This window comes from Lytechinus variegatus, chromosome 3, assembly GCF_018143015.1.
Source record: "Lytechinus variegatus isolate NC3 chromosome 3, Lvar_3.0, whole genome shotgun sequence".
NCBI classification, from domain to species: Eukaryota; Metazoa; Echinodermata; class Echinoidea; order Temnopleuroida; family Toxopneustidae; genus Lytechinus; species Lytechinus variegatus.
This window is the reverse complement of record NC_054742.1, coordinates 41850161-41863340: the sequence shown is the minus strand read 5'-3', so window position 1 is coordinate 41863340 and position 13180 is coordinate 41850161. Positions and strand designations below refer to the sequence as shown.

Here is a 13180-nt window from a genome sequence, read left to right as displayed (position 1 = left end):
ATTCACGTCATTCCGTACACAAAAGTTTTTTTGTTCGTATGAAAATGATTTCGTCATGACGCAGTTTTATTTCGTATACGAAATTATTCTTGTCACACAAAATAAATTTTCGTCGAGACGAAATGTAATTTGGTCCACAAAATTTATTTCGTACACACGAAATGAATTTTGATCTAACGAAATAGCACCCCAATTGTCCAAAGGAAAATTCTGTAGGAAAATATGTGTTTCACTCCAACGAAATTCATTTCGTCATGATGCAGTTTGATTTCGTATACGAAATTTATTTTGTGTCACACTTATAATCAATTTCCTCGAGACGAAATAAAATTGCGTCCTCGAAATTCATTTCGTTGCGATGCAAATATTTATTCCGTCAACGAAATGATTTTGTGTCACATCACAAAAAATTCCGTCGACGAAATGATTTTGTGTCACATCACAAAAAATTCTGTCCATGTAAAATAATTCTGTCTCCTCTTTCTGGCAGGGAATATGAGATCGTCGCTGATTGGCTGCACCTTGCTCAAGCCGATATCTTCGCTCGATCGATATCCGGGCGCGGGACGGTCACACTCACAGGTCGGCATGTTGGTGAACCTTTCTTGTTTAGCTTAGATTTCACGTTATTCATGTCAACGAGAGCTGCAAACAACTTCTCTAATTGGTAGAATGTGGACGGACATTGCATTCGTAAGTTTAGCTATGTTTTCGACTTCAAAATTACGTTGAAAACAAAATGGGAATTCGTTAGTCGTTGCCAAACTTGCATTTGCAAGAAGCTGTGCAATTTATAGTCCCGTGTATTCAAGTTTGTGTAGGGTCCTACTGTAGTCGACCATGCCCATGCCAGGCCAGGGGGATTGGTCTTTTGTGCACACCTAAAATGGTAATGAATTATACAGGCTGATATTTAGGCCTAGATTTTGATAAATGGTGTAAAATTCATACTCAGACTGACTCAGAGCAAAATGCATGTTGAAATTGGAAACTTCATTGGATGACAAATTTTATATAATTATTGACTGTCTGAGACTGAGTCAGTGATTGACGTGATTTTATTTTTAGATTATTAAAAACAGCTTTAGCTTGGGCACCCACACGCATTGCGAGGTTAGTATTAATACTGGTAAATTAAACCATTGAACCATGTTTGGCAGTGGATTTCGAATTGACAGTTAATGAGTTAGTGGGTCGCGCATGCTGGCTTGCTGCGATCCCACTTCTGCAAGTGATGTCCACGTCCATAAGGCATTAAACACACCACTTCTAAGTAATGGCTTGGTTTTTCTGTGCGCTGTGGCATGTCAGGGGCGGATCCAGCTTTTATAAAGGGGGGGTTGGGGTGGTATGTGAGGGAGCGTAGCGACCGAGTCCAAGCGAGCGGAGCAAGCGAGGGTGTTTGGGGGGGTGTCCCCCCTCCCACGTAGGGAAAATTTTTGAAAATCTGTGTGTGAAAATGGCGTTTCCTTGCATCTAAAACACCACTATTTTTGATATAGAGGTCTTCGCCAAATTAACCCCCATGAAAATTTGTAAAATTAAGTTGCAATCCCCCATTTTTTTTTTTTAATGGGGGGATTTTTGTTTGGGGATGAGAATCAGCAACCCTGGCCTAGATTGTCACTTCCGCGGTGGCCCGTGTCCTCAAAAAAGCTGATGGGGGGCAAAAAGGACTATGTGACATTTGTTCGCCCAACCCTCCCCCCAAATAAATAATAATAATAAATTAAATGAATACTACATAGAAATAGAATAAAATAAAATTACAAGTTTTTTAAAAAAGATAAGATTTAAAAAAAATGGTCCCCAGATTTTTTTTTTTTTGGGGGGGTTGCAACCCCCCCCCCTCTAGATCTGTTTCTGCATGTAATGAACCCTTGACTATGAGTTGGGCTTGTCCATAGACTCTAATGTTAGAGTCGAGGCCTATCTCGGCTCGGGCCCAAAGATGCGCCACCGCGCACAGAAAAATCATGTGGTATGGACACCAGAAGTAAGAATGAGATCCCATGCGCGACCCACTGACTTAGATATCCACTGCCAAAACGGTTCATGGTACAGGGTATAGGGCAAGTCCAAGAAAAGGTCACCCTAGAAGGTAAAATTTTATCTCCAATTTAAGAAGTTATCTTTGGAGGGGTAAGAAAGCCTATCGCCTGTTGTGGTAGCCTAAGTATGTTTGGCCTAGGTCCTAGCCCCACTCATTACGAGTACAAGTTTAGTTACTTCGAGCGATGTTTGTGCCGGCTCCACTTCACCACCACTACTATACGCTCCATCTGGCTGAACATCGTGTCCGTTAAGTCGATCTGATATTCCGAGTGACAAAGGTGGGATTTTATGGGGAAATATAAAACTCATGGAACATCACGATCTTTAAAAACAAAACTAATATAGGAGGGGGTCCAGTGTCCGGACATGTTATCTTTTGGTTACACTTCGTAATTCAGAAGGTTCGTAATTCCAAAACACGTGAATTCATTATTGCCTGAACCACAATGTTCGTTAAATCGAAAAAGGGTTCGTTAATCCGAACATTTGTGGCGTAATTCCGAAGGTTCGTTAATCCGAAAACGAAATGAGGTTCGTTAATCCGAAAAAACTAAATGAACAACGAACCTCATTTTTTTTCGGACTAACGAACCTTCGGAATTATGACTCTCATTATTCCTTTTCGGATTAACGAACCTTTGGAACAACGAACGTCATTTCAATTTTTGGATTGTCGGACCTTCGGAACAACGAACCTTATTTCGCTTTCAGATTAACGAACCTCCGGAATATCCAAACCTTCGGAATAACGAAGCTTCGGAATTATGAATGTAAACAATCTTTTTGAAGCCTTCCTTTTTGTCTTTGGATTACACTAAAAATATGAATTCAATACTTGTTATCATCTTCTATTTTGTTCTTTATATTTCCCAACATTTTGTACTAAAATTTGATGAAACTTCGCTTCTAACTTTTTTCAAATGACTTTCTAACATTGATCGTGTGGACACACAACCTGTACGGACACACAACAACTGAGTGACCTGAAACTCAGGCAGGACGTTTAGCAATACTTGATTAACCTTATGCCCAAATTTCATGAACTAGGTTTCTAAGTTTTCATTTAAAAAACACAACCTTTTGTTAAGATTTGGTGTTGATGCCGCCACCGTCAGAAAAACAGCGCCTATAATATAATTTTACTCTCCTATGCAGGTGAAACAAAACGGAAGGAAAGAAGGGAAAACACAAATTTTGTGCATTTTCATGTATTTATTTTCAATAGTCTCGGCAGTGCAGCCGTCCTTGCATGGTAACTATTATATAAAGATTATCCAGCAGCTTGCAAAGGAAAGTCAGTTTCAAAGTAATTTCTTCAGTGCACAGATGAGGCGAGGGGGTCTTCGGGCGCTTGCCCCCTCTCCTCTCCTACAAAAATAAATTATGACCAAGAAAGTAGAAAAGAAAATGGTGAAATATATTTTTTCTGAATATTATGCTTTCATTGGATATTTATAAAGTTAAATATTTTTATTTTTTTTGCTCGCTCACAAAAAAAAGATCTGCCCAATTATTCATATCTAGCCCCTTCAAAACTTTGGCTCACTTCGCCACTGATTTGTTTCATCACACTTCTATGCAAATACTTACGCCTATAGAATAGAATACATTATATCCTACATAGAGTAAATCATGTATAGTACTATTGGTTCAAGTAGCATCATGTGACCGAATATATTTCAACTCTGACGTCATACCTCGATATATTTTTGGATACTAGTATATCGAGGTCTGACATCATTATTTCACAAAACTGGATCTAGCTAAACTCTCAGGCACACCGGCCAGCGCGCTCTCTCTCCCGGCAAGTCCAGCGATGTGTCGGCACAGGCACTGATCTGCGTTCTGCTGAGCACGATGGCTCAGAGAAAAGTAGGTAATTCAACTCAAGTAACCGGACTTTGCAAGCTCATCACATAGATTTTGGTTATAAATTATAAAAAGTTGGATAAAAAACAAATATATCAGGCGTTTCATTCGAAAGCATAGTGGGAATTATTAATCCTCGGTTGGACTGGCAAAACTACTATATTTCCCTCGGGGCTTCGCCCCTCAGGAAGTAATTGTCAGACCAACCTCGGATAAATAATTCAACTATACTTTCTCAAAGCCTGATATATTTGTTTACTATTTCTCATAATTCCATATGGCTTTGTTTAATTATTTTGTGTCCAGAATTACTTCATTAATATGAAATTTTATTCAGAATCACAAAAACTGCAAGCTCTCTTTTTCTCCTAATAATCAGAGACAAAATGAGCCCAAGATTTTGAGGGAGTCAGATGTGTCATATCAGGCAAAATTCAATAGAAGTTGTGAGCGAGCAAGCTTTTCATTAAAAAAAATCACATTTTGTAGCTTGACATAAAAATATTCAGAAAATGTTATATTTCATTTTTCTTTCCCTTTTTTTTTTGGGGGGGGGAGAGCATCCCAAGCCTCCCCCCATCTATGCACCTCTGTCTAGTGTCTATATTACTGTTATATTGTTATTTCAAGACTAATTTTCATAGAAACGATTGGTTCAGAAAAAATATTAAACACATGCAGCCTTTCATGGAAAGTTCCCCCGGTTGTCCCGAAAAGGTTTGTTTTGTTTGACTTTCCTCCTCAACCCACCCTTTCGAGAAAAGCTCTCGCGGCATATCTCAACGTCCGTATGACATATTTGTCCTGCCCACCAGAGGTGAAGGCGAGACTAAGGGATCCAAATGTCGTCTGTCCGTCCGTCACAAACCTGTAATGACACATAACTCCACAACCGTAAGTCGCTTTTAAACCAAACATGGATGGTAGATGGACCTGGGTGACCTGCATGTTGAGCTGCAGTCAGAGGTCACATGGTAAGGTCAAAGGTCATTTTCAGGTCAACGTTAAAGTTTACATGCAACACTTTTATGACACCTAACTCCACAACCGTAAGTCGCTTTTCAACCAAACTTGGATGGTAGATGGACTTGGGGGACCTGCATGTTATGCTGCAGTCTGAGGTCATATGGTAAGGTCAAAGGTCTTTTTCAGGTCAACGTTACAGTTCACATGCAAGACTCTTATGACACCTAACTCCGCAACCGTAAGTCACTTTTCAACCAAACTTGGATGTTGGATAGACTTGGGGGACGTGCATGTTATGCTGCAGTCAGAGGTCACATGGTAAGGTAAAATATCATTTACAGGTTAAAGTTTACATGCAAGACTCTTATGACACCTAACTCCGCAACCATAAGTCACTTTTCAATCAAACATGGATGGTCGATGGACTTGGGGGACCTGCATGTTATGCTACAGTCAGAGGTCACATGGTAAGGTCGAAGGTCATTTTCAGGTCAACGTTAAAGTTTACATGCAGGACACCTAACTTCGCAAATGTAAGTCGCTTTTCAACCTAACATGGACAGTAGATGGACTTGGGGGACCTGCACATGTTACGCTGAAGTGGGAGGTCACATGATAAGTTCAAAGGTCATTTTCAGGTCAACGTCAAAGTTTTCATGCAAGACTCTCTTATGAAAACTAACTCCGCAACCGTAAGTCACTTTTCAACCAAACTTGGATGTTGGATAGACTTGGGGGACGTGCATGTTATGCTGCAGTCGGAGGTCACATGGAAAGGTCAAAGGTCATTTACAGGTTAAAGTTTACATGCAAGACTCTCTTATGACACCTAACTCCGCAACCGTAAGTCACTTTTCAACCAAACTTGGAAGGTAGATGGACTTGGGGGACCTGCATGTTATGCTGCAGTCAGAGGTCACATGGAAAGGTCAAAGGTCATCTACAGGTTAAAGTTTACATGCAAGACTCTCTTATGACACCTAACTCCGCAACCGTAAGTCACTTTTCAACCAAACTTGGAAGGTAGATGGACTTGGGGGACCTGCATGTTATGCTGCAGTCAGAGGTCACATGGAAAGGTCAAAGGTCATCTACAGGTTAAAGTTTACATGCAAGACTCTCTTATGACACCTAACTCCGCAACCGTAAGTCACTTTTCAACCAAACTTGCAGACTTATGCTGCAGTCGGATGTCACATGGTAAGGTCAAAGGTCATTTTCAGGTCAATATTAAAGTTTACGTGCAAGGCTGGTATGACAAGTGTTATTCCATCCCAGTAATTTCACAATGAAGTTTCGATATAATTCTTGCGTGCCCTCGCAAATCACAATATTTCTGGTTATTTTCATAAGTGGGCGAGACAAAAATTGCTTTTGCCTTGTTTTTTAGTCATGTTCAAAATGAATTAGTGATGATTTCATTTTTCTCGGCATTTTAATCCCCAAGTCTGCATGGTTTAATTATGTTTGATGCATGTTTTGCCTTTAGTAGACAGCTGGCAGCCCTCTGTCTCGAGGAGTATTTTTATATCTTTTTCTGTATTTGGTGAGTGAAGCCAACGAAATTCAGCTGAACAACCAACATAAAGGCATGGTCACACCGGCCGAGCGTTGTTGGAGCGGTAGGGAAAGAGGGTAGAATTTTTCTCTCAAAAGGGGGAAAAAATCGAAAACAAAAAAAACTAAAATCGAACTTGAAAATGGTAAACGGTAGCGAGCAGTGATGATTTTTTTTTCTCTCCGCTCCACGACCGCTCCAACAACGCTCGGCCGGATGCCTTTACACTTAAGGGGAATCCAGCCTTGGTCATAAAATATAGTGTTGGAAAGGAGAAAATTAGATAAAACAGAATGGTGAAAGTTTGAAAGAAATCGGACCAACAATAAGAAAGTTATGGCTGCTTTAAAATTGAAATCCCTATGATTATGTAGATTTCAAAGTGGCAACTGGGTAAGTAAATTATGACAAGAGGCAAGGACAACTTTCCCATAGGCCATGTACTTAATTATCAGGGATTTGTGTTTTTCTCCTAACTGCCCTTCCCCTGGGGCAGTAATCTAAATATAACCCTGGTAGTATATTGTTTTATGTCCTCATGTGAAAGAAAAATAAAAATTTGAAGTAAAACATTTGAAAAAATGACATATTAGCCATTTTATGTATTGGAGTACATGGAAGAGTAGTCCTTGCCTTACATCACTGTGACATCACATATGTGGCCAATTTGCAGTCTCGTGGATCTAGGGATTACCAATATTCACAACTTTAAAAAAATAACTTTCTTATTATTTGTCAGATAGTGTTCAAACTTTCACCTATCAACTTGACTGATTTTTCTTATTCCCCTAAGAACAAGTTTTTATTTGGGTTGGATTCCCCTTTAACAGAGATTGAAGCTTTTGTTCTAGTTTTGGCTCTGCTATTTTTTTGATTGGATGTATTTCCTGATTTATCACAATAATTGCAAGTTTTATCATGATTTAACTTTTTGAAAATTATGCTATTATGTGATTAAGGCTACATCTCTTGTACTTTCTACCGATAGTCTCAATATAACGTTATTAATGGATTATTTCTTGTAAAAAATCCTAAAGATAGGAACTAACTCTGTGGTTAGTAGATAAATATGACTCACTTGTCCAGGTGTTGATAAACGGGCCGCTGCTGAGTAGGCCTAGAGTTTTCTTAATTATATATAATTGATTTCATGACATGTGTTTACATTTGCTGCAGATTCCCATTCAGCCGTTGGACTGAACTGGTACTGTAACACAGTATGGATGGTCAATATGAAGCAAGCTTCATCGAATTCCTCCAAGAGCTCTGAACTCTGTTCTGATCATTTTGAAGATGCTTGCTTTGACAGGACTGGGCAAACGATTCGTCTAAGACAGGATGCTGTCCCAACCACATTTAATTTGCCGCCTCGTCATCAGAAGGTACAGTAGATCTATATCATACGTGTTTTAAAGAAATATAATCTCTGTATTATCTATCTACCTTTGGTTTGACAGAACAATGTTTTGAATATTCCATTCTCAGTAGCCAAAGAGAAATGAAAATTATCCTATTCGGGAGGGTCACCATGGACCTCGGCCTATACTGTGTACCAGGGGACTGTGTATTTTAAGTTAACGCTTACTAAATGATCAAACAAATTAAAAATTTGGTTTAGCCCTACATAATTAGCATGAGCTTCTTTGAAATTGCAAAGCTAAGGGTGTATTGCTGATTTTTCATAATTTATTAAAATTCATTTTTGATAAATTATTTTATGCATAAATAGAGAATTCTCTGCTGTACAGTTAAGTAAATCTCTAAATAAGTTCCCAAGTTCTACAGTGCGTATGAAAAAATGGGATAGATTTGAAAAGTCTATAAAATTTTTGTTTCAAATTATGATCTCAATATTTTGGTGTCAATACATGCTATGGAGTCTTATCCTTCAAATGCTATTAAAATAATTTGGTTTTGTTCGTGCTTACGCAAACACAAATTTTTGTTTTGTCTGGGGTAAAAAAGGAAGCTTGCGCCAAAATGGCATAATATGATGGTCGGACTTCTTGCTATCAGCAGAATTCCTCTTAACCTTTTCATTATCTTTGCCATAATTTTCGAATTATGCAGTCAAAATTCATTTCCAAATCTACTTATTTATTTGGATAGTTGTGGTGTTGTTCCTTTTTAATATGTTCTCTTTTAGTTTTGAATATTCCTTAGGCAAGAACATTTTTTTAAACCAAATTATGGTAGAGCGTGTTTTTTTTCGAATCCTTTCATTGTGTTCTGCAAAGGTAATGATGCCTTTGAACAGTGGCATACTGAGGGGTGGGGGCTCGGGGTGCTCCCCCCCTCCCAATACAAAATTATGACCAAGGAAAAAAGTGGAAAGAAAAATAACAGAAAACATAGAAAGTGAAATATGATATTATTCTGAATATTATGTCAAAATCACAAATTGGATATTTTAGTAAAAACTGGAAATTTTTGCTTGCTCGCTTCACAACTTTTTAATGCATTTTACCTGATCTGCCATATCTTCCTCCTTCAAAATTGACTCAATACACCATTGCCATTGAAAGACATGAATATTTTCTTGTTTGTCCTGTCAAGCACAATTAAACTTGGTGAAGGATTCAATGACCCCTTGAAAATAGGATTCATGTCTTTTATAGGTACCATTACATAAATTGTTTCACATAATTATTATCAAAGGTACCATAACATAATTTGTTTCACATAATAAAAAGGATTTGAATGATTACAAATTCTCCCAATTAAAAATGCAAATCTTCTCACTTGGGTTGACAAGAAAGTCTCTTCTTACTTATGAAGGAAAATTCAAAGGTAAAAGAAGTTCAAATTAAAACCAATGTAATTCAGGTAAATGAATAAATTTATTAGTGAAATTTGACAGCATTTTTCGAAAATTATGGCAAAGATAATGAATATATTATAAGTCTGCTGATTAGCCAAAAGTCTAAAAGTATAAAACGTCCCGTGTTCGCTCAAGCATGAATTTATTTTTTAAATGCCATTTCAAAGATAAGATCTTAGAGCATCTATTAATATCAAAATATAGATATAATATTTTGAGACAAAGCAAAGATTTTATAATTTCAACCAATAAGTGCAAGAATAATGATGCATTTGTCATTTATGATTTAAAATAGAATTTCCATTGGATTAGATTTGTAAGAAAAATAATGTTTTTGAGCAATTCTAGGTCCGACATGAACTCATACATTGTTGCATTACTGCGTATCCGGATGCCGCAAACTTGGTCCCTAAACTTCTGCGAGACTTGACCAACAAAAAAAATATGAGGACATGTTTCTAACTGTGGAATTATTGCAAAACATGTGGAGGGGGGCTTATTAAAGTGATGGTCCAGGCTGAAAATATTTATACATGTAGCTTAATAAATAGAGTAGAAGTCACTGAGCAAAATGCCGAAAATTTCATCAAAATCAGATGACAAATAATCAAGTTATTGAATTTGATAGTTTATAACAGTAGTTTGTGAAAACGGTCGTCATGAATATTCATTAGGTGGGCTGATGATGTCACATCTCAAATTGTTCTTTTGAATTTTATTATATGAAATTATGTTTATTAAATTTTATCCTCCAAGAACTAGAAAAATTGGATTGACAACTGATTTAGTACATTAGATATTAATTGCTGAAACTTATTTCATCATAATGGAGACACATCATTTACACATGTATGAAATAATGAAAAAATTATGATTTTATGAACCAAACAGAAAGTGGGGATGTGACATCATCCCACCTAATGAATATTCATGATATGACTATTTTCTCAAAATATTGCTAAACTTTAAACTTCAATAACTTTATTATTTGTTATCCGATTTTGATGACATTTTCAGCATTTTGCTCAGTGGATTCTACTCTATGTATTAAGATATAAATATTTTCAGCCTGGACCATCCCTTTAAGACCCCCCCTTCCTCCTTTGGGGCCAGATAGGGTTAATAAATCATCATGAATATTTAAACATGTTTATTTTGCTGCAAGTCCATTGAAAAGGATTCATTTCTAAACAAATATTATTCTAAATGTACTATTGAATATTAATTTGACAAATTTAAAGTCATTTTTTCATTCTTGCATCTCGGTTTATTCAATTTTTCTTCTTTTTTTAATGTTTTTTTTTTTTTATTCACTCTTCTCGTACAGAATGCACACAAACCAGGGAAACCCTCGAAAGAAAGTCATTTAGATTCAGCAAGCAACCTCCCAGATACTGCAAAGACACCTGTACCAAAGTCTTCAGCACCTTCCCTGGGACTACTACTCAATGCCAAAAATCTAAGAGGGGTAAAGTGGAAGATAACAGCAACATATATCTAAATGGGGTATTGTACAGTATGATTGATCAACCAATGATACCAGTTGTATTCTGACATTTAAATCCATGTCCCTCTGACCAATGTTGTCAAATAAAAACCTTGCTTTGAGCATAACATCCTCAAGGTGGTCTGAAATTCTATTAGAAGGTACATGTACTCTTCTGTGGAAGTTCATTTTATGCTTTGACTGCTAATCTATAAGTTTTATTATCAATATGCTAGTGTTCTGAAGTTGATGTGTTAATAATCAATTGTTTTAATGTTTTATTCTATTTAAAACATAATAGATGGAGACCAGCAGCATGGCAGCAGGAGCTAATGTTGGTCGTGATGAGGCATATACCACCATCAACAATGCTGCAATTGCAGTCACCACCACCAAGTCTGCTTCTGTCACTGCCATCACCATTGCCACCGCCATTACCAAGACCACTCCTGACACAAAGCCCCCAAGTCCTCAACTGACCAGATATTGCAGCTGGAGAAGGATATACCAGGAACTTCAAAGCCAGGGCTTGCCAGTCTCCTACAATAAGAAAAATGCCATGGGCCCATCTAATGAACTAGTAGTAGAATATTTGGCCACAGTTGTAGAAATGCAGAGACTAACATACTGCCACAGGTAAAAATCAATGTCAGATATGATGGATAGTCTTTGAAATATGGGTTGCAGAATGAATATCAGTAAAACCCATCATGATGTGCTATCTGATTTAACCCTAAAAAGGCCGTGGGAGCCCAAAAATTTTCACGATAAATCCACAACGTGAAAGATTGTGCCGCGTCATTATAAAGCCTTTTTTAAAAAAAGTTTATGAGTGTTCAGACAAAATTTGTGACACCTGGGTACCCGGTTCTGCAATTATGCAACATTGTGCATTGTGTAAGTACACATGTCAGAATTGCACTAAAATGTGATTTCATGGACAAATCCAATGCAAAATCTGTTTCTAGCCAGAATTCATAATTGTATCGTACCGGTTAATGTTTATTTTTACTGATTAAAATCTATTAATTTCATTGTGCTTATGATCAGAAAATTTTGTCAACAATATAAAAAAAGTAAAAAAAAACAAAGAAATACTTAAGAAAGGAAAAAAATACATATGAAAGGTATGTGATATCAATTAATTTTTATGTGTCTGAACAAAAACTTCAAGGTCTGTGTTTATAGATTTCCAGCCAAATTCTAATTTCATGCATGATTTAGTAAAACATATAATTCTAAATAATTTTAGAATGATCAAATATACAATTTTTTCATCTGTGGCAGGCATTTTGCATTTCTTCACAATTGCGCAATTAACGGTCAATCTTGAGGGCCCCCACTCCCCTTCCGCCCATCTTTCCTGCCTCCAAAATACCCTGGCAGTCTTATTAGGGTTAGATTAAGTCTACATTAAGCAAACATAAAATTCTTACAATTGAATTCAGTGGCGTAATGAGCCAAATATTTTGAGAGGGCTAAATATGGCGAATGGAACAAAAGTTCTCCAAAGAGAGCGAAGGGAGTGTGCAAAATTTTAGAACTTTTTAATACAGAAATCAAAATTTGGAAAGATTTTGACGTAATAATATCCAGTAAATACTCTCTATTTCACCCTTTCTCGTTCGCTTTCTTTCTTTTTCTCCTTTTCTTTCTTGGTCGTTAAACATTGGGGGGGGGGGCAGTCAGACCGCAGGTCCCTATGCTAATGAGCAAAAAGTCCAGATACATCCAAATCATCTCGTGGCTGAATCCTTGCAAAATCTTGTGATTCATGAGATTTTCTTTCTCGAGTCTAAGAATTTACCTGTTTTAAAGAGAAATTCCAGTATTGGTAACGATCTCAAAATGACTTTTTACAGAATCTAATATAATGACCACCCAAGTGTCTGTTTGTATGAATAAAAAATATGTGCCAAAGGATTCTGGAAGAAATTGTGTAATTGCTGAGAAATAAGCAAAATAAGCTCATATTCCAGCAATAATAATACACTGTCCCACGTGTGCCTATCTGTGTTGGTGATCTTCAGTGTGAACATTTTTCAGCGTAGATTTCAAGATTTCACAAAGTTCAGTTTATGTAACTTTACCAAATCTAGATCCTCGATGATATACTGACAATTAAGCCAGACTTTCTCATGAAATCAGTGTTTACTGCAACTACTGGCATTTCTTTTTAACCTCAAGTTAAATTAAATATTATTGCACTATCAGATAGAGTAAAAGTTACTCTTTCATATTGGTCATTTATTTTGTATACAATATTTTGTTAAATAAGTAAATTTCTGGCCTGAAAGTGTGCCTCAAAACTTAATTTTCTTCTTCCATTTTCTTTTGCACATTGTGCAAACTTTTTATTTTGAGCCTCAATGATATCCATATCACCATAAAGCTGAACTTCTTTTCTTTCTCACAATGCCACTCT

General features: G+C 36.9%; 1 protein-coding gene across 4 annotated transcripts in view; it reads left to right on the top strand.

The window, feature by feature from the left end:
* The first annotated feature begins 478 nt into the window (after window positions 1-478).
* LOC121411053 (THAP domain-containing protein 5-like) overlaps window positions 479-13180 on the top strand; it is a 17145-nt gene continuing 4443 nt past the window's right edge. The window contains exons 1-4 of one of the 4 annotated variants that reach the window (XM_041603536.1): window positions 479-693; window positions 7625-7830; window positions 10597-10737; window positions 11057-11391. In XM_041603536.1, the coding sequence (XP_041459470.1) occupies window positions 7672-7830; window positions 10597-10737; window positions 11057-11391 (635 nt within the window). In that variant the 5' untranslated portion in view covers window positions 479-693; window positions 7625-7671. Of the gene's footprint in view, window positions 694-1929; window positions 2102-3548; window positions 3928-7624; window positions 7831-10596; window positions 10738-11056; window positions 11392-13180 lie in introns of those variants that run through there. The other 3 variants (XM_041603535.1, XM_041603537.1, XM_041603538.1) reach the window with 3 other exon arrangements.